The 19892-nt window shown below is 60.1% G+C and overlaps 2 protein-coding genes across 2 annotated transcripts; both read right to left on the reverse strand.

The window, feature by feature from the left end:
* Positions 1-2046: 2046 nt before the first annotated feature.
* On the reverse strand, positions 2047-18399 carry PDLIM7 (PDZ and LIM domain 7). Its single transcript, XM_054168223.1, has 13 exons — positions 18355-18399; positions 16910-17016; positions 13146-13297; positions 12823-12853; positions 11189-11205; positions 10413-10558; positions 10037-10073; positions 4718-4776; positions 4344-4578; positions 4086-4266; positions 3780-3900; positions 3209-3324; positions 2047-2984 (listed from the first exon to the last, which is right to left on the reverse strand). The coding sequence occupies exons 2-13, from the start codon at positions 17012-17014 to the stop codon at positions 2898-2900; spliced, it is 1287 nt and encodes a 428-aa protein (XP_054024198.1). The 5' UTR covers positions 17015-17016; positions 18355-18399; the 3' UTR covers positions 2047-2897.
* A 245-nt stretch (positions 18400-18644) lies between these two features.
* On the reverse strand, positions 18645-19875 carry DOK3 (docking protein 3). The gene is made up of 3 exons (XM_009904702.2): positions 19695-19875; positions 19437-19609; positions 18645-19355 (listed from the first exon to the last, which is right to left on the reverse strand). The coding sequence occupies exons 1-3, from the start codon at positions 19729-19731 to the stop codon at positions 18690-18692; spliced, it is 876 nt and encodes a 291-aa protein (XP_009903004.2). The 5' UTR covers positions 19732-19875; the 3' UTR covers positions 18645-18689.
* Positions 19876-19892: the final 17 nt, after the last annotated feature.

Consider the following 19892-nt stretch of genomic DNA (forward strand, 5'->3'; position numbering starts at 1 on the left):
TCCAGTGGGTGCAGCCTTTATGGGGACTCTTGCTGCTTACTTGCCCCTCCATCCCGGTGCTCCCAACCCCTTCCGATCCCCTCAGGATCCTGGCCAGGCTTGTACAACAGGGTCTTTTCCAGGAGGTTTTGTCTCTGTGAATTCGTATTGCTGCTTTAGCGCTGTCCCAGCGCAGGGCTCCTTAGGGGCTCCAAGCTGGGCCCGCGTGCTCCAGCGAGGACAAGCACCATGCCCTGCTTCATGCTGCTTCCCTGACCCTGGCATTGCCCTCACTCTGATCAGAACTGTTTTGAAGAGATCGCCATGCCTGAGAGACAGGGGGGAGTGTACAGGGCCTGATACTCGCTGGCTGGGGTGAGCAATCTGTGGATGAGCGCCCCAAGCTCTGTCCTGCACACTCTCCTTGCACCACCGTTTCCAAGCCAGACGAGATTCGGAGCCGCCCTAAGAGGCTACGAGAGTTTGGGAGCAGCTGTAGAGCAGCTGCCGGGGCCAGCGCAGGGGCCGAGGCTGTGGTAGGTGCCCCACAAGCGGCTCAGCTGGCTTTGAGGGTGAATGTAGTGAGATCTCAAAGACATGGTGGGAGCCCTCAGCCCGCCGCCGTCAGGCTTTGTTCTCAGAGCAGCACGGCTGCAGCCCCTCCCCAGGCTCCACCTCCGCAGCCCACCCGAGACCCTCCTTCTGCACAAGTTCCTCACATGGTGCGCAGAGCTGGTGGGCAAGACCTACTCTTGGCAAAGCGTGGAGGCACCTTGGGTGGTAGAGACAGCATCGGTGGGGTCAGAAGCAACAGGACACCAGCCAGAACCAGCTAAGCCCCCAGTTGGTGCAGGTCCTCCCTCAGGCTGCAGCACCACAGCTCGGCCCTGGCCTTGCTCCAAGGAAGGGTACCCTGGAGCTGAGCTGGCACAACCTGTTCCAGGGCTCCGTCCTGCATGGCTGCCTCCCTCTGCTCACAGGTTGCTGTCTTGGCTGTGACAGGATTGGCTCAGTGGCTGCTCATGTGGAGATGCAATCACCTCACCTTCCCTTGTGCTTCCCCTGACCTTGGTTGCCCAGCTAGGACTTAAGCTTGGGAACTTACCACATCCCTGCTTGCCCTGGCTCTGCCAGGCTGGCACTGGCTGTTTCTGTCCTGTTTTGCAGATGTGTCTGTTGCTTCTTGGTGCGACCATCCCATCACTCACATATGCCTCAGCTCGACTGCCCAGCCCCAGCCCAGACTGCCTCCATCATTCTTACTTTCCCTTCCCCATCTTTGAGAGAGTTTTGCTCTCCTGTAGCTAGCATGAGGAAGATGTAGCGCCAGGGAGATGTGGCATGGCAGCTGCAGGTCAGCTCTGGGTGATAGCAGGAGGCATTTGGTTTCCTGCAGCCATCTCCTGCTCCCAGCAGAACCTTCCAGTAGATTAGCAAGACAATTTTCCTTACAATTGCTCATCATGGCAAGAGCTGCAATTATTAATGACCGTTGCAGCTGCCAGAGCAGAGCAGGAGGAGTGGCTCTTCCCCAGAGCCGCTGCCCCTGAGCCTGTTCCAGCCGGAGGCGCTGGTGTGGCCTCACACCCATCCCAGAGGACAGCAGCTGCAGCACATGAGCCAACGCTTGGCTGCTCAGCGCCGGAGCACGCCCAGAGTGCTGCACGTGGCCCCCGCGCACACCACCGCTGCTTGTCCCCTGCACAGGACTAGCACTCAGTAAGCAGCAGGACTAGGGACACTGCCAGGTAAGGAGTGGCGAGGGGGCTGCATGATCCAACACCTGCCCCATGACCCCTTGAAGTAGTTTTGCCCTTCAGATTGATTACTGCCTCCATTAGCAGTCCTACCTCCCATGAAGAGAGAGGGGTGACCTAGACAACAGGAGGGGTCCAGCCCCAGCTGATAGAGGCCGAAAAATCAGAGGGGGAGGTTTTCCCTGGAAATCTGGAAGGACCTGAGTCAGTCCCCAGGGGGGAACAGGGCAAGGGCTAAGCATGACCTTCCCAGCTGGCTACACTTCACTTGGTGAAACCGCAGGCCTGGAGGGAGGCAGCACTTGCAGAGAAGTGTTTATTAAAGGCACTAAAAGCACCGTGGCTACATCAGAAGCAGCCTAACTGGAGAGTGTGGGTTTGGGAGGGGCACTTACAGATTGTGACAGCAGTGGCAGAGCACTCTTTGGTAGGAAGCCATGCCCAAGCCTTGCAGAGCCCACCAGCCATCATTACATGTTGTGAGCCCACCACCAGGTGGGTTTGGTGTGCTGCCCTGCTCCCTGGCCCAGCCAGTCTGGGGGTGCTGCCATATGCCAGCCCCCACATGCCAGCCCAAGGAATTAGCAGGCCAGCTGGGTTGGGGCACATGAAGCACAGACTCCCATGCACACAGACAGGTAGGAACCCATGGCAGTAGGCATAAGAGTGGCCAGAGGCTTGCTGCAGGCAGGGCCCCGGCAGGGGAGCAGGGCTGAGTCTCCAGCCATGCACTAAGCACACAGCAGGGAAAGTGGGTGGGCTGGCCCTCACCCACTCAGGGATGTACTGGGACCATCCCTGCCCCCGTACTGAAACTGCCAGGCAGATGGGCCCCAGCTGAGCAAGGGAATAGCCCTTGGTGGTTCAGAACTTCCCCAGCTCCAGCCTCAGCAGGGCTGCAGTCACGATGCTGTGTGGCCTGGGGGCAGGAGACCCATGCAGTGTCCCATTACCAGGGCTCCTAGGGCCAGTTGAGGAGCACAGAAGAAGCCATTGAGCTATAAGGGGCTCTGGACCCAGCACTCTCCAGCTGGAGCCAGGAAAGAGGAAGGAACAAGGAGTAGGTATGAGGGCCCAGCCTGTCTCCCTGGGCACAGCAGCAGTGGGGAGAAAAGCATGCAGGGCCAGGGGCACACGTGGGCACAGCTGAGCTCCTGCCCCTCACACATGGGAGAAAGCATGGCTCTTGCAGAGCGGCTTGTCCTTCTTAGAGTAGAACGTCTTCCCTTCCAGGTTGGTCTGGCAGATCTGCAGAGGAGAGTGCAGGTAGTCAGGTCAGGGGGGCTGAGACAGTCCCCGAGTGCCCTCCCCAAGGCCCAGGGCTCAGAACTGGCATCACACAGCTGCCAAGGAGCAGGAGGCTCAGAGCAGGGTCCCAAGACACCAGCACAGAGCCAAGTGAGGAAAATCATGCGGTGGCAGGGAGAGCCCCAGCCCCCATCAGCAGCCGGGGAGGGAGGCACAGGGCTCACCGCGCAGACGAAGCAAGTGTCGTGCCAGCTGAATCCCAGTGCCTCCAGGAACCGGTCCCCAGCGTCAATCTTGAAGTCACAGCCACGGCACTTGGTGCCAAACATCTTCTCATAGTCTGTGAGGAGAGGCAGAGACCAGGTCAGTAGGGTTTCCAGGGGAGCAGGGCTGCAGCACAGCTGGGATCCCACAAGCACAGCCTGCAGAAAATTCACTCCCAGCCCCGGGGCAGACAATGCCCAAGACACCAGGGAGAGATGCCTGTGCAACACAGGGCAGCCGCAGGGAGAAGGCAAACTTCATCTCCCAGGATGCAGTGCTCACCCTTGATGTACATCCTCTGTCATCTCCATGGCAACACAGGGACAATGGCACTACCCAGTGGCAGCCAGGGAGGATTGGGATGGAGCGCTCAGGACAGCAAAAAGGGGGTCCCTGCATTCCCTATGGCCCAGGGAGAGCCCTGCAGTGCCAGACAGCTCATTCCCCACCCCTGTGGGCTGCTGCTGAGCCCTGATGGTGCTCGATGTCCCATGGCCATGCAGAGTGACACACAGAGTCCCTGGGTCCTACCTCTCTCACAGTAGGGCTGTCCCTCCTCCATGTAGAAGGCACGGTTGCGGATGGGAGTTTTGCAGGCAGCACACATGAAGCACTGCACATGCCAGGTCATCTTCAGTGCATGCATGACCTCCTGAAGAGGAACCATTGTCAGCCAGGGATGGGACCACCCTGTGCTACAGGGGAGCCTCACCCAAGGCAGAAAGGGACATAGAGGGCCCATGGGATGGCATCAGGACAGGAAGGGACAGAGCCAGGCACCTGCAGGGGAATGGAGAGCAAGGACAGGAGGTGGGGGGCAGGCAAAGGGACACTCACTCCAGTGATCTTCTTCTTGCACTTGGCACAGCTGGGCGCATAGCGCGTGTCATAGCACTTGGGGCAGAAGATGGAGCCCTTCTCCTCAAAGAAGCCACCCTCATCCAGCACTTTCCTGCACTGGCAGCAGGTGAACTCCTCAGGGTGGTAATAGTGTCCCAGTGCCACCAAGTACCGTCCCCTGTAGCAGGACAGAATCACATCAGCCACGCTGGGACCCCAGACACTGGCATGGCAGTGGTGGTGGCCAGGGCTCACCTGATGACCTTGTTGCACTTGTAGCAGAGGGGTGTGCGGTTGGAAGCCTCGGGGCCCTGCTGGGCGGCCTGCACGATGGAGCTGCGGTTCTGCATGGGGGTCGGCGTGGCCGGCTGGCTGTGCTTGCTCACCACCGTGCTGGTCTTGTCTGGGGCATAGCGCTCCGCAAACGAGGGGTCGACAGCCCAGGGAGGGCGGCTGGTAGGGCCAGGGGTCGCGGCAGGGGTCCTAGGGGCTGCACACACACTTCAGTCTCCAGGACAGTGCTCCAGATCCCTTGACAGCCCCCTCCCAGTGCCCATGGATGTGCAAGCAGCAGCCCCCAGCACCACCATCTCTCTCCCTCCTGAGTCCAGAGGAAATGTTTTGCTTACCCAGTCCTGGCTCAGTCTTCATCGCTGCTCCTGGGGATGGGTCCAGCACGGAGACCTGGCTACAGAACAAGCAGTTAATCCAGCTTGTCCCACTTGCCCTCACTGCCCAGCTGGCCTGTGCATGCAGGCAGTATCCTGTCACCCTCACAAGCAGGCAGGAGTGTCTGGCCAAGCCCCCATGCTCAGCCAGTAGCTGGTTTGTTGATGGAGTACACCAAGCCAAGTGCCTTTAGCCCTGCAAAGATACATCACTCCCACGGTCTATGGCACCCATCACGGTGGTCTGGGAAGTAGATGCCTCCTAGGTTCCAAAGACCCACCTCTGGGCTGTTCCAGACTGACCAGAGACACCTGGGACCACACGGACCCCAGCTGCCTGCTTATACACGGTGGCCATCCCCACCCTCATCAGGGTGCAAAGGGGCTTGGACCTGACACAGAATGGAGAACCTCAGGGTCCCACTCTGGTAGAGATGAGGCCAGGTTGGTCCTGGGAGAGGTAAGATCTGTGCCCCTTGGCAGGTTGCCAGCATTGGACTTGGGCACAGACAGGGCAAGCTAGGGCCAGAGAGGCATGGCCCGCTCAAGAGCGGGGCCAGGGACAGAGGCAGAGCCAGTGGTGTTATGCCTCTTCAACACAGAGAGACTACTACAAAACCAGGAGCAGTTATTTGTGGCAGAGTGAACCAGGTACAACTGGGACCCAACATTCACAGCACTAGGGCAGAAGACATCACGGACAAGCAAAGTTAAAAACAAGGGGCAATGTGCACCACCCCTGCATAGGGCAAGGACTAAATCCTCCCCAGCCTCAGCTCCCTTTCCTGCACCCACATGAGAAGCCAGTGACACTTGCCCAGCTCTGCCCAGCCCCATGCTAGGCTCATAGGAAACTGTTCCAAGTACAGGCACTGCCCACACACACCATCCCCAGCAAGGTGTTGCCAGTGCCATCAGCTGCCCCCAGCCCACTGTGTTCAGGAACCCACGGCGCAGTTTGTTATCCCCAGCTCAGTGTCAGCCCGTGCCCAGAGGCCTGCATGGGAAATGCAGCCCTGCGTGCAGCTCCTGCTGCCACCCTGGCACACACTACCCTTACCTGGGTGCTTTAACAAACACATCATCATGATCCTCCACTGAAAGCAGCAGGAGAGAAAGGAGGAGACAGGGTCAGTCTGAGGCAACTGGGGCTCAGGAATAGCAGGAAGGGAAGCAAAGAAAGAGAAAACGACCTCTCCTCCCCCTACCCTCTCCTGCCCCAACACACAGCCCTGCCCAGCCACAGGGCAGGGCATGGCCCTAGCCCAGCAGCAGCTCCATGAACCCCCATATGGACCCAGGCAGCTCCTGACAGCTCAGTCTACCTGAAGGGTTGACTTGGGGCCAAAATCTAGCCCAAAATCTAGGGCCACATCACTCCACAGCCTTTGTCAGGCACTGGCTACCCCAGCAAAGCCGGGCACTCCTGGCCAGCCAGGCAGCACCGGGCTCTGTGGGAACTTACTGCCTTCTGTGCCCACCAGCTGGGCCAGTTTCTGGAAGGAGCGGGACTGGGAGGTGCCGGTGCGGGGCTGCCAGTCCTGAGCATCCTCTATCAGCCGCAGCTTCCCAGGGTCACACACAGGGGTGCTGGAGGGCTCCAGCGGCTGCGCGGGCTGCCTGTGAGTGACAGAAGGCAGGTGCTCAGCCAGCACCGTGCACACACCCTGCTTTGGCACAGGGCAGTGATCCCAAATCTGCTCTCAGACACGCTGACCAAACCCAGCACTCACCACTGCCCCCTTATGCCCAAGCTGGATCCACGGGCATCCCTGTGGCATCAGAGAAATGGCGGCACAGCAGTCAGTGACTGACCCATGGCTCAGCCCATCCCTTCTAAATGCACCACCAGCCCCACAGAGGCATAAGCTCCATGAAGATACCAGCAGCATTCACTCCAGACCAGACCAGCAGCTACCTCATTGTCCCACAGGACATCATGCCCCAGGCCCAAGCACTTCCCAGCATATCCCAACACCCCAAGCAAGGTGTTGCCAGCACCACCAGCTACCGCCACCCACTGCATCCAGTACACCATGCTGACATTTGTCCCCCTCAGCTCAGTGTCAGCAGTTCTTAGTGGGTCCTGCTCAGCACACCGGGCATAGGAACAGCCCAGTTAGGTGACAGTGTGGTGGGAGACAGCCTGCCTGGCAGGGCCCTCCCAAAGTGGCAGTCAGAACAGTGGCCAAGCATTGGCAGTGCCTGCTATGGAGGCGACTGCAGGGCGAGCTCTGCAGCTCTACCAGCAGCTCCTCTCTGGCGAGAGGACAGAGAGGTGACAAGGATGGAGGAGAAGGAGAAAAGCAAAAGGAACAGGGTGAAGAGCTTCCCAGCTTCCCCAGAATCATCTCTGGCAGTGAGGGCAAAGCCAAACCTGCTGGTGGCACTGATCCACTCTGCCCAGTAAGCTGGCAGCCCCACCCTAGGAGCACAGGACATCATGACCCAAGTCTATTTGCTACCCAGTATCTTCCCACATGCCTAAGCCAGGCTTTCCCAGTGGTGGCATCCTCCAGCTCTTGTTTGTCCAAGAGGCCACAGTGCAGCAGCTCAGTGTCAGCAGTGCCCAGAGGCTTGCATGGGACATGCAGCCTTGTGTATAGCTCCCGCTGCTGCCCTGGCACACACTCCCCTTACCTGGGTGTTTTAACAAGCTCATCCTCACGATCCTCAACTGAGTGCAGCAGGAGAGAAAGGAGGAGACAGGGTCAGTCTGCAGCAGCCAGTGCTCAGGGACAACAGGAAGGGAAACAAAGGAAAGGAAGAAAACCGACCTCTTCTCCTGCCCCAATGCACAGCCCTGACCAGCCACAGGGCAGAGCACGACCACAGCCCAATGGCACTACTACAAACCCACGCACAGCCTCAGGTAGTTCCCACTGGTTCAGCCACCCCAGGGGAGCCACAGAGGCCCAAGAACAAGCCTCCTGCTGCCACATCACCAGAGAGCCTCTACCAGGCACTAGTAGCCCCGCTGAAGCCAGGCACACCGAGGCAGCCAGGCAGCACCGGGCTCTGTGGGAACTTACTGCTGTCTGCGCCCACCAGCTGGGCCAGCTTGCGGAAGGAGCGGGACTGGGAGCTCCAGACGCTGGGCTGCCAGTCCTCACCATCCTCTAGCAGCCGCAGCTTTTCAGGGTCACACACAGGGGTGCTGGAGGGCTCCAGCGGCTGCGAGGGCTGCCTGTGAGTGACAGAAGGCAGGTGCTCAGCCAGCACCGTGCACACACCCTGCTTTGGCACAGGGCAGCCAATCTGACATCTGCCCTCTGAGCCCCTCACCAGACCCAGAACTCACCGCTGCCTCCCTGTGCCCAAGCCGGACCCACGGGCATCCCTGTGGCATCAGAAAATATGGCAGCACAACGGTCAAGTGTTTGACCCGTGGCTCAGCCCACCCCTCCCATACATGCTGCCAGCCCCACAGAAGCATAAGCCCCAGGACGAGGCCAGCAGCATTCACTCTAGATCAGCCTTGCAGCCACTCCACAGCCCCACAGAACATCATGCCCCAGGTTCAGGCACTTCTCAGCACCACCCAAAACCCCCGAGAAGGCATCTGTGCAATCAGCTGCTCCTACCTACTGTGTCCACTACACCATGCTGCCATTTGCCCTCCTCAGTGCAGTGTTAGCAGTGCCCAGTGGGTCCTGTCCAGCACAAGCCAGCACAGGGACAACTCAGTGTGGAAACAACGTGGCTAAGGACAGCCTGCATGGCAGGCACGTGCCCAACTAAGATACTCCTGAGGTGACTGTCTATTTGATGGCAGTGCCTGTTGTGTGGCTTTGTCAACAACTTGGCTCTAGAGAGAGGATAGAGAAGAGAAGAAACAGCAACGGTGCAAAGAGCTGTCCCAGAGTCACCACAAGCAGCAAGAGTGAGCTCAAATGAGCAAAGTGTGCTGAGCTCCATGTAGGCACTCTTGGGGCTGCTGCTGCCACCCTGGCACACACTACCCTTACCTGGGTGCTTTAACAAACACATCATCATGATCCTCCACTGAATGCAGCAAGAGAGAAAGGAGGAGACAGGGTCAGTCTGCAGCAACCAAGGCCCAGGGACGAAAGGGAAAGCAAGGAAGGGAAGACAAAGGAGCAAACCCGAACTCTCACCCTGCAGGCCTCCTGCCCCAACACACAGCCCTGCCCAGCCACAGGGCAGGGCATGGCCCTAGCCCAGCAGCAGCTCCATGAACCCCCATATGGACCCAGGCAGCTCCTGACAGCTCAGTCTACCTGAAGGGTTGACTTGGGGCCAAAATCTAGCCCAAAATCTAGGGCCACATCACTCCACAGCCTTTGTCAGGCACTGGCTACCCCAGCAAAGCCGGGCACTCCTGGCCAGCCAGGCAGCACCGGGCTCTGTGGGAACTTACTGCCTTCTGTGCCCACCAGCTGGGCCAGTTTCTGGAAGGAGCGGGACTGGGAGGTGCCGGTGCGGGGCTGCCAGTCCTGAGGATCCTCTATCAGCCGCAGCTTCCCAGGGTCACACACAGGGGTGCTGGAGGGCTCCAGCGGCTGCGCGGGCTGCCTGTGAGTGACAGAAGGCAGGTGCTCAGCCAGCACCGTGCACACACCCTGCTTTGGCACAGGGCAGTGATCCCAAATCTGCCCTCAAACACTCTGACCCCCTCACCAAACCCAGCACTCACCACTGCTCCCCTGTGCCCCAGCTGGATCCACGGGCATCCCTGTGGCATCAGAGAAGCGGCGGCACAGCAGTCAGTGGCTGCCCCCCGGCTCAGCCCAACCCTCCCCTACGCACTACAAACCCTGCACAGAAGCCGGTGACACTCACCCACCTCCACCTGGGTGCCCCACAGCAGACTCATTGTGCCCCCTGTCCAGGCACTGACCAGCACCTCCCAGCACCCCCAGTAAGGTGTTGCCAGTGCTATCAGCCTCCTCCAGCTCTTATTTGCTCAAGAAGTCATGGTGCAGCTCAGCCTCCCTAGCTCATTGCCAACAGTGCCAGCAGGTCCTGCCCAGCATGCCCAGCACAGAGACACCCTGTCTGAGACAGCCTGCCTAGCAGGTGCATGCCTGGCCAGAATACTCCCCAAGGTGAAGGTCACAACAGTAGGTGAGAGGTGTCAGTGCCTGCCATGTGGCTCTGCCAACAGCTCAGCTCTAGGGAGAGGACAGAGGAGGGGGAAAGAACAGTAACAGCAACAGGGCAAAGAGCTGCCCCAGGGTCACCACAAGCAGTGTGCACAAACCATCTGATGGGCACCCTCATGGCTCCTGCTGCCACCCTGACACACACTCCTCTTACCTGGGCTTTTTAACAAGCTCATCCTCATGATCCTCCACTGAGTGCAAGAGAGAGAGGAGGAGACAGGGTCAGTCTGCAACAACCAAGGCCCAGGAGCAACAGGAAGGGAAAGGAGAAAACCCAATCTCTCCTGTCCCAACACACACCTCTGCCCAACCACAATGCAGAGCACAGACCCAGCCCAGTAGCACCACCATGAGCCCACACACAGCCCCAGGTAATTTCCACTGGCTCAACTGCTCCAGAGCAGCCACAGAGGGCCAAAACTAAAGTCCTAGTATCATGATGTCCCATGACCTTTATACATCTCCAGTTGCCCTGGCAAAGCCAGACATCCCTGGGCAGCCAGGCAGTGCCAGGCCCTGTGGGAACTTACTGCCATCTGTGCCCGTCAGCCGGGCCAGTTTCTGGAAGGAGCGGGACTGAGAGGTCCCAGTGCGGGGTCGCCAGTCCGTAGCATCCTCTATCAGCCTCAACTTTTCAGGGTCATAGACAGGTGTGCTAGGGGGCTCCAGCGGCTGCCTGCATGTGACAGAGTTATCTGTCAAATCTGACAGATCCCCACCCACAGCATCACCACCCTGAGAACACTCCACATCTTCCCCCCAGCACAGAACCACAGCACACCAGTACCTGAGATGCTGTACACTACCTTAGTCCCCACACCCCCTACTTCTGCTCCATGTAGAAAAGGCCCTTTAAGGACTGAGACAGGACTGACCACCATTCCTGACAGTCTGAGACTGGCCCTGAGGACCAGGAGTGAAAAAAGACACTGCAAGAATAAGCCAAGGCCAGAACAACACTGGCAGTGGAGCTGCATGAGAGTCCAGTCAATATCTATAGTGCTCATGGCAGTGCCAGCCGCCTGCCTGGCCCTGGGCTAGGTAGCCAGCACAACCTGGCCGCAGTCACCCAGCTGAGCCAAGCCTCAGGGAAGGGACCACACACAAGTACACTCCAGGACCCTATCAGCCATCAGAGACAGACAGCACTGGCCCTTCAGGCTAAGGACAACTCGCTGTCAGGAGAGACCCACCCATAAGGGCAGAACAGCATATGCTGCCTGTCCCCAGGCCCTAGAAAATGGGGTACTAGCAGGGAAGAGGTATGCAGGGAAGATAAGAGAGAGCAGACAAAAGGCTTACTGACTTGTCAAGGCTCAGCACCTGTAAGGGAAAGGGAAAGACAAAGGGAGGAGAGAAAGAAAGAAAAAGGAAGGTGAAATTAGATGCGCAGCACATAGGAAGTTTCCAGAGCTCACCTATAACCTGCACTGGTCCCGCTGCCCCTACGACTCATGCTCAGCTCACCCAGGGCTGGGAGCACACTGGGATGCGAGAGCAGATACCAACAGACTAGACCATGTCTCCCTCAGCCCCCCAACACAGGCCTGGGTGCCCAAGGCAGCTGTGGCCACATTCCCCCCACCACTGCCCAGTTTCAGGGAAGCATGGCAGCTCTCAGCAGGAGGGGCAGGGATTGGCAGCTGCCTGACACACAGCAGCCAGGTGGGCAGTCTGCACAGATGGGAGCCTCTTCCCTGTGAGCAGGACAAAGATGGCACTGCATAGAGGTCAAAGGCTTGCTTTCACCCAGCCCATCTGGCAGCCAGGGCACCAGCAGGATGTTCTTGACCAGGCACAGACACCACTTCCCTGCCACTGCAGACACCAGTGAGCATCCTGCTACAATTTCTGTGCCCAAAGGTCTCCTGGCACGTCCCCAAGACAGGGATCAGCACGTGCGCAGCTTTGTGTCCCCACGCACGACAATCCTGTTATGCCACCTCAGCACCAGCCGTCGGGGAACCCTGGCACGGGCACCGTTGCCCACTCCCACCCATAGGTGCCAGGCATGCAAGGCGCAGCAGGATCGGGCAGCGGGTTCCCCCCGGTCTTCAAGGGGCAGGACAGACAGCAACATACCCATTGTGCTGGGGGGTGCAGGTGGGCCCCAGGGGCGCACACGTCACAGGTTTCGTCACCAGCCCGGGCCGTGGGTTCGGAGGCGAGCCAGCCCCAAAGGGCCGAGCTGTTTTGTTGAGGGCGGTGCTGGGAGCGAAGTTATATTTCAGGGGCTCAGAGCAGGGGAGTGAGTCCTGAGCGAGACAAAACACACAGACACAGGCTCACACGTCAAGCAGCATGCAAGGGGCAGCCCTGGGCCAGGCAGCGCAGCAAACAGCCAGGTAAGAAAGCTGGACAGCACGTGCACCTCAGATGCCAGGCTGGCATCTCGCTCTGCAGGGCACCTGGCCCAGAGACAGGCGGTCACAAGCCCAGCCCAGGGGTCGCTGGAGCATTAGTTCGTGCCTTGGGCATTCGCTGCCGCCCGAGGCAGGGCGCCGCATGCACACGCGCCGATCACAACCGTCCTGCGGCACAAAGCTGAACACGCGTGGCTGACTTCCACCCAGCAGCCACCGGTCACTGGCCCCAGCCCTGCCTCCCCGTGCCAGGGCACTCCCCAGCACTAGCAAACACGGGCCCCCGAGGCTGTTGAATCTCCTTCCCTGTGTTGGCCCTTCCTACACCCCAGTCCACGCCCAGCAGGGTCAAGGACAGGCAGCAACCAGGGTCTGGGGGCCGGCTGGGCAGACCCCACTCCCTCTGATCCCTGCAGTGCCAGAAGTCAGAGTTGCTCCTCCAACAGGGAGTTTTCCAGCCCTCCAAACACACCCCAGTCCCCCAGGAGCAAAGCCCATTTGCCTGTCTATGCTCAGAGGCTCCCCCTTCCCTGAGACAAGGCTAAGCTGCTGCTGCAGCACCAAGGGCAAGACGTACCTTCTGCGGCTTCCCCATCTGGTTCTGGGCTCTGCAAGAGAGAAGACAGCTAGGCAGGTGCTGGAACTGGCCCACCCACTACCACGACGCCAGGACCCCAGGGATACAGCACTTGCCCAGGGGGAGCCACAACTGGCTGGCACTGCCCCATGGCTTGCAGGTGAAGGCTGGCAGCCAGACTAAGGCTCATCCAGCCAAGAAGAGCCCTTGAACCCAGCTCCAAACAAGGAGGCAGTGAAGCTGGGAGATAGTGATGCCAAGAAATGGCACTAAGGAGAGTGGCCATGCCAGGACCACAGGTTTGCAGGACCCATGACTCCTACCTGCTCAGGGTGAGGGAGAGCCGGTCCCCACAGGCACGGATCCTGTTTTGGGCCTCGATGTGTGTCATGGAGCTGGTGCTCTCCCCGTCGATGTACAGCACCCAGTCGCCCACTCCCACGCCAGCCTGGGCTGCCTTCCCGCCCGGTGTCAGCTGCAGGACAGACAGAGTCAGGGAGAGCCAGGCCAGACAAGCAGTGCCAAGAGAGTGGTGGGACAGCCTTGGTCTCACAAAAGCAGGGGTCTGCTAGGACTCAGGCTCCCTCCTGCAAGGCACAGCCCAGTACAGGACACCCATGCTGGTCTGACCCACAGGGATACAGGGAGCCTGGAACACCCCCACCCCCAGCCCCAGTTTCCCAGCACGTTATCCCAGAGCCTTATTCCCATTAGCTCAGCACTACTCCAGGGCACTGCCCAGCCCCTGCCCTCTGGCACAGCTGAGAGCTATGACAGCACCCCATAGCCCCATCCCCATGACTCAAATGGTGGAGGCAGCACTAGCTCAGCCTTGGCAGGAGGCCTGGCTGCCCCTGGAACCATCCCCACAGTAGGAAGGGAGCACAGTGAGTCAGGGCCCATCAAGCAGCCCACGTCTCACTGCAAACCACAGGCATGGCCAGCCCTTCTCCTGAGGTGAGGGGGGAGAGAGGGAAGACACCCCCTAGGTGTCTCCCCTACAGCCACCCACATTCATGTCCCATTCCCCTCCCGGCAGACATTACCTCATCCCCACAGAGGAGCAGGAGCCCCCTGGGGACACAGAGCCACCAGCTCCCAGCCACACTGCTTCCCCACACTGCCTCACCCCACCGGAGTGGCTGGGAGCACAGCCACAGGATCTTGCCCAGCCATGGTGCTGGGAATGTGCCTTGCCCCTGAAATGGCTCTGCTGAACAGCTCTACATCAGCCCAATGCTGGGAAGCAGAGGCTGCCTTCCCCTCCTGATAAGGATGCACAGCCAAAGGCGAGCAGGGCCCCAAACACAGCATGCAGCTCCCAGGCACTGACAGACAGACAGACGTGGGCAGGCTGCAGCCATTCCTGCTTCTCCAGCAAGGAAGAACTTGAGGCGCTTGGACTTGGACCAAGTATTTCCTCAAGTCTTGTTTGACATGAACATAAAAGGAGCGAGCCAGATTCCCAGCACCATCAGAAGGCTGAAAAATCCCTGTTGCTGGAGCCTTGGCTCCTTCTTGCCCTTGTGCAGGGCCCAGCTTGCCCCAAAGCCACATTTCCGTTCCCCACACCAACACCAGCCCTCCACATAAAGCCAAACACCAGGCAGGACACAGTCTGGCTCCACTGGTATCCTACTGTAATGCCCAGCAGAACTCCTCTGGTCCCCCCATACTACCCAGCACCACACCTCCTGCCTGGCACAGGGAGATGGCTGGGTAGCAAGTGACACCAGCCTGCTCCTGGCCACAGAGTTGCAAGCCCCAGCTTGCTGCCCTGGAGGGCTGGGGAAGACGCGGGGTGGCTGCGTAGGTTTGGAGGCACGAGCAGGAGCTGGGAGAGGTTTTCACAAAGCTGCCCAAGAAGAGGAGAGCACTGCAGGCTGCGTCACATAGGCACACCCAGCCTGGCCAGCACCACCATGCTCCCCTTCCTTCCCTGCACCAGCACACCAGGCAACCCCTTTGGCAGGTGCCAGCTCAGCCAGGAGCCATGGCAGTGCCAGCCCTCCTGCTTCCTGCCTGGTCCCGCTACCCAAGGCTCGCTTCCTCCCCTCCGCCCAGCCAGTTCTTTGTTCTGTCTCTACCTCCATCACCACACCCAGCCAGGTGCCTGCTGAAAAGCCCTGTTCAGGGCTCACACACCCCAAATGGAGTCTCACCCAGTGCAGAGGGTAGGCTCACCCTGCACAAGGGCCCAGGCCACATTCCCCACCACCTTCCTGCCTGCAGCACTGAAGGCCTCTCCCTCCCTGGCTTGCAGATGCTGGGATGTGCCACGTAGCACCCAGCTATCCAGATTCCAGTCCATATCCTGGCTCCACTGTGAGCAGCTCAGGGCAACAATCTCACAGCTTGCCTAGCCAAGGTGTCAGGACCCCAGAACAACTCCTTGCCGCAAGAAATGCACGCACAGAGAGCCAGCATGGCACCTCTTTTGTGTGACCACTAAGCTGAAGCAACTTCACAGTTGCCCTAGTAGAGTCACAGCAACAGACACAGACAAAAGCCAAAGCACGAGCCAGTGCTGCTTTTGCCCCCCTCTACTCCCAGGCCCCACAAAGCAGGACCTCACCACAGCCCCCAAAGCCCAGGGCCTAATGCATCCTTCCAGCTTGCCCTCGCAAGCCCAGGCCTGACAGGACAGCCTCGCCTGCTTCTTCAGGCAAGCAGTGGCCAAGGACAGCAGCATGCTCCAGGTAGAAGCTTTAGGGCTGAGAAGTCACTGGGGTAGGCAGCAGCTTCATGACTCAGATTAACAGGGTGCTGGGCCATCTCATTCAAGTTATACTATTACCTAGAGAGGTCAGACCAGATGATCCTTCAGGTCCCTTCCAACCTTACGTGCTAAGATTTTGCAATTCTTCCGCTCAGACAGGGCCTGCTGCCTGGCACACAGCCCAACCCCCCTAGAGAAGCCCCCAAAAGCTGGATACACCCCTTGGGAACGCCCTTGCTGCTCCTGCCTGCTCTGCCCTGGATGGCAGAGCTGGTCTGCTCATACAGCGGGTCGCTGCTCCATGAGGCCCCCGCTCTGGGCCCTGGGAGGCTCCTCCATCCAACCAGACCTTTTGTTAAGTGCTGGCTGGCAGCCAACAGAAACATTTTTTAGAGAATAAACTCGCTGAAGCCATCTCTGTATGCTCAGCAGCGATCAGTAGGCCCTGGGGCAGCAGCTGCACTGGCTACTCCAGCTTTACACAATACCCTCAGGGTCCATGCTCCATGCTGGTGTTCAGTGGGGTCCCATGTCCTCCAGGACACAAGCAGGATGCTGGGGTCATGCAGGGGGAAGGTCCCCATGCAGCACTCAGTGCCACAAGCAAAGCTGCCCTTTGAGAAAACCTCTGTGCCAGCTGCTCAGGCGTCAGCTACACAGGCAATGCAGTCACATTCCAAGGCTTATAAGGCAATTGCATGGCCAGAGCTGCAACCAGCAACTACCCAAGCCACCCAGGGACAGGGAACCACACAAACCCAGAGGCCAGCAACAGCTCTCACCAGGTGCCTCAGCCACAACTAGCTGGTAGCACAATAGGTCATGCTAGAGAAATGGGCTGGTTTTGTAGAGGGAACCACATCCCAGTGAGGACAGCAGCACAAGCTGCCTCCTCTCTCTGCTCATTTTAGGAGCCAGGTGAGGTAGAGAGTTGGGATCCACAGAGTGAGTGGAAGGGCAGAAGGGCACAAGCCAGGTCCCAGGATGCAGAGCCCAGCATCAGGGTGCAGACCAAGAGGCCAGCCTCACAACTCTAAGATGGTGAAAGCAGCTCCTCTCTTCCTGTGGTGGGCTCTGCAAGGAGCCTCCCCTGCCCCCTCCAGCAGCCAGAGTGACTCTGTAGAGGCTGTGCAGCATTTCATGTCTGCTGCAGTCTGCTGGCCGGAACACCCCCGTGCCGGATTGCAGCTGATAAGGCACCAAGGAGGCTATGCAGGGCCAGGCAAGACAGGATGCAGTACTCCCAGGGCCCCAGTTCATCTACATCCCCCATATGGCTCTGCCTCAGTCACCAAGACACAGCTTCCACAGCCTGCTACCCAAGATACAGGAGGAAGAATGTGTATCACTGGTCTCAGCTTCTCTTACCCTGGAAACGGAAAGCGGCATGCTGAAATCCTTCCCTCCTTGCAGCCTGAAGCCCCACGGTGCTGGCCCATTCAGCATCACTTTGTAAGACTCCATGTCGCCCATCTCTGCAGGGAAAGAGGGTGTGATCCTGGCATTAGGGTACAGGGGAAGAATGCTGGGAGAGTAGGAGAGGAGGGGGCTGGTGTCTAACAGGATGGAGCAGAATAAGACAGGTCACATTTCCAGCAGTAACTCCACCCTGACCATCCTACACTGTGGTTAGAGGCGCACCCCAAATCTATCACCATCTCTTCCATCAGCGTGAGAGCTGAGGGGCCCAGGCTAATACTGACTAGAGCCAGAAAGTTAGGCAGAGCCCTGCTGCCTCCCACGGGCTGGGTTCACCCTCTCCCAAACCCCAGATGTGCTCTCCCATGTAGCAGCCCAGAAACTCTCACTGCTGAAAACAGAGACCGTTTTAGGCTGCAGGGAAGCAACAGCAGATACGGAACGGGCACTAGAAGAGTTTTTGCCGGGTGAGTTAACAGCAGCACGGGAGCTGCGTGATGCCACCCAAGGCGCTTGGCAGAGCAGGCAGGCAGGCTGGTGCTCCGGCAGCCGGCCGAGCAGATGCCACCTGGGAGCGAGCCCATCTCCGCACACGGAGCTGAGACTCCGGCGGGGAAGGAATCCCAGCGATCCCCTGCGTGCCAGGGCCATGCTGACAGCTGTCAGCTGTCCAAGCATCCGGGCGGGCAGACCAGCCCCGGCCTCCCAGCCACCCCTCACCTGAAAGGAGCCACCGAGGCCCTTGAGAAGCCCCACAGGACTTTCGTCCTGCTGCAGCCAGGCCGGGAACAGGGTCGACTCCGGGTATCCTGGGCCTTTGCCACCCCTCTCACAAGGGCCAGCGGGGCTCTCAGCTGGGAGGCGCTGCAGGCTGTAAGGCCGGGGGCCAGCGTGCCCCCGCTCTCCCCGGGCCGGTGAGGGCTATATAAGGCGTGTAAGACGACACCAGCCCGCTCCCCGCTCGGGAGGGCCGGAGGAGGGCTGCGTGTCAGGCATTCCCAGCAGCCGCCAAAGCCTCAGCTAGGCGCCGGGACCGGAGCGGGCAGGCAGCCCCTCATGGGGCTCAGGCCGGGGACCACTAGCACCCCTACACCCTGCTACTCCTAAGTGGCTTCCAGACCGGCCCACTGGTCCTACTCCACAGGCCCTCAGGGTCCCGCTCTTCATCCTGCCCCGCGGGGACCCTCAAACCCCGCTCCCCATCCCCTGCCTCACAGTCTCTCTTCCTCGGGGCGGTGGACCCCGGCCCTGCCCGACACGGGCCCGATCCCGCCCAACCGCCTTTCCCCCGACCCAGGCCTTAGTCCTGCACCCCTCATGACCCACCGATACCCCGGCAGAAGACGAGGGCCTCTCAGCCCTGCCCCAGCCCACCCTGGCCTTCCCGCACTTACCCGCGGCCAGCTGGGCCCCCGGGGCGCGAGGGGGAGCGGGGCGGGGCGGGCTGCGGCGCAGCGGGGAGCGACCAAACCCGGCGCACACGGGACTCGAACGCCAGCACCACCCCTGCCTGGCCCCGCCTTATATAGGACCGAGACGGGGCAGGGCCGGCGGGCGGCTCGGCCAATCACCGCGCCCTCCAGCCTGCCGGGGCGGGCACGGCGGCGCACCCTGGCGGGGAGGCGCGGATTACCCCCGCCCTGCCCCGATTCCCACCACTAGCCGAGGCGAGTTGGTCCCAAGCTGTTTATTCTCCGCAGCGTACCACCGAACCGCATCCGGGCCGGGTTCAGGGCCAGTCCCGGGGGCCAGGGGTCTCCCGGCTGAGCAGCCGCACAAGTTTGGCCCGGAGGTTGCTCTGGGGTTTGTGCCCAGGACGCCCCGGCAGCAGCTCCTGCTCCCCATGGCCCCAGCACTGCTCCGGGGACTGGGGGCTGCCCCGTGGCAGCTGGGCTAAAGGGGCCTGATTGTCATAGATAGGGCCCAGGTCACTGCTGTGGCCCTCTGGAGCCTGCCGGCACTCCACCTCCCACTGCCTTTCGTCCTCTGCCTCCTCCTCCTGTGCCCTGGCTGGGCCCAGCTCCGAAGTGAAGATGTTCTCATAGAGATGCTCAGGGGCTTTCCCCGCAGCCCAGGGCTCTCTAGAGGCCGGCTGCCCTGGTGTGAAGAGAGGCTGCTGGCTCCGGGCAATAGAAGCGTACACAATAGGAGATTGTGTCCCCCCCAGAGACAGGTTAGGCTGGAGCTCCTCGGCTCTGGATCCCCAGGGCTGGTGCTCAAGGCCCTGTACTTCAGAGGCAGAGAAGAGAGGGGAGTCTGGGGCAGCCTTGCCCTGCTGCTGACAGGCAATGGCAGCAGCCACAGCCCGGCACAGCTCCAGGGCCCGTGGGGTACTGAAGGTGAAGGTGCCCTCGCCAGAGTCACTGCGCCGACCAGCCTCAAAGGAGAAGACACTCTGTGGAGACAGATGGCAGGGTGAGAGGTTGGCCCCCACCCTGGGCAGTCATCAGCCCCAGTTAGTGAGGTGGATACTCACCTGCTCATGGCCAAACTTTCGGAGGAAGGGGTAGGGCCAGGTGAGCAGAGGCTGTCGGGACTGCGGATCCTTCAGCGCCAGGCTCTGGGGAAGGGCCGAGAGCAGGTAGTGCCCGTGCAGGCCACAGTGGGTAGCTGCATCTGTCCGGACAACCAGCACTGGGAACTCAGTCACTACATGAGTAAAGCAAGGAGGGGGTCAGCACTGCAGCACTAAGCCGGAACCCACTCCAGCCCTGTCCCCTGCCCTTGTACATACACTCCTGCCAGGAGGTGTAGAGGGAGTTCTCCTCCATAGGGACAGCAGGACTGGGCTGGGTCTCAGCACTGCTTTGCACTCTCTCCTTTGTGCCCTGAAACAGAAGGATGTGAGTGCGGCACCTGGACTAGGTGAGCACAAGCTCCTCTGCTTGCCCATGCACCCCAGAGCCCCTCTGTAGGAGGGGTCCCAGCTGTG

This window comes from Dryobates pubescens, chromosome 16, assembly GCF_014839835.1.
Source record: "Dryobates pubescens isolate bDryPub1 chromosome 16, bDryPub1.pri, whole genome shotgun sequence".
Classification (NCBI taxonomy): domain Eukaryota; kingdom Metazoa; phylum Chordata; class Aves; order Piciformes; family Picidae; genus Dryobates; species Dryobates pubescens.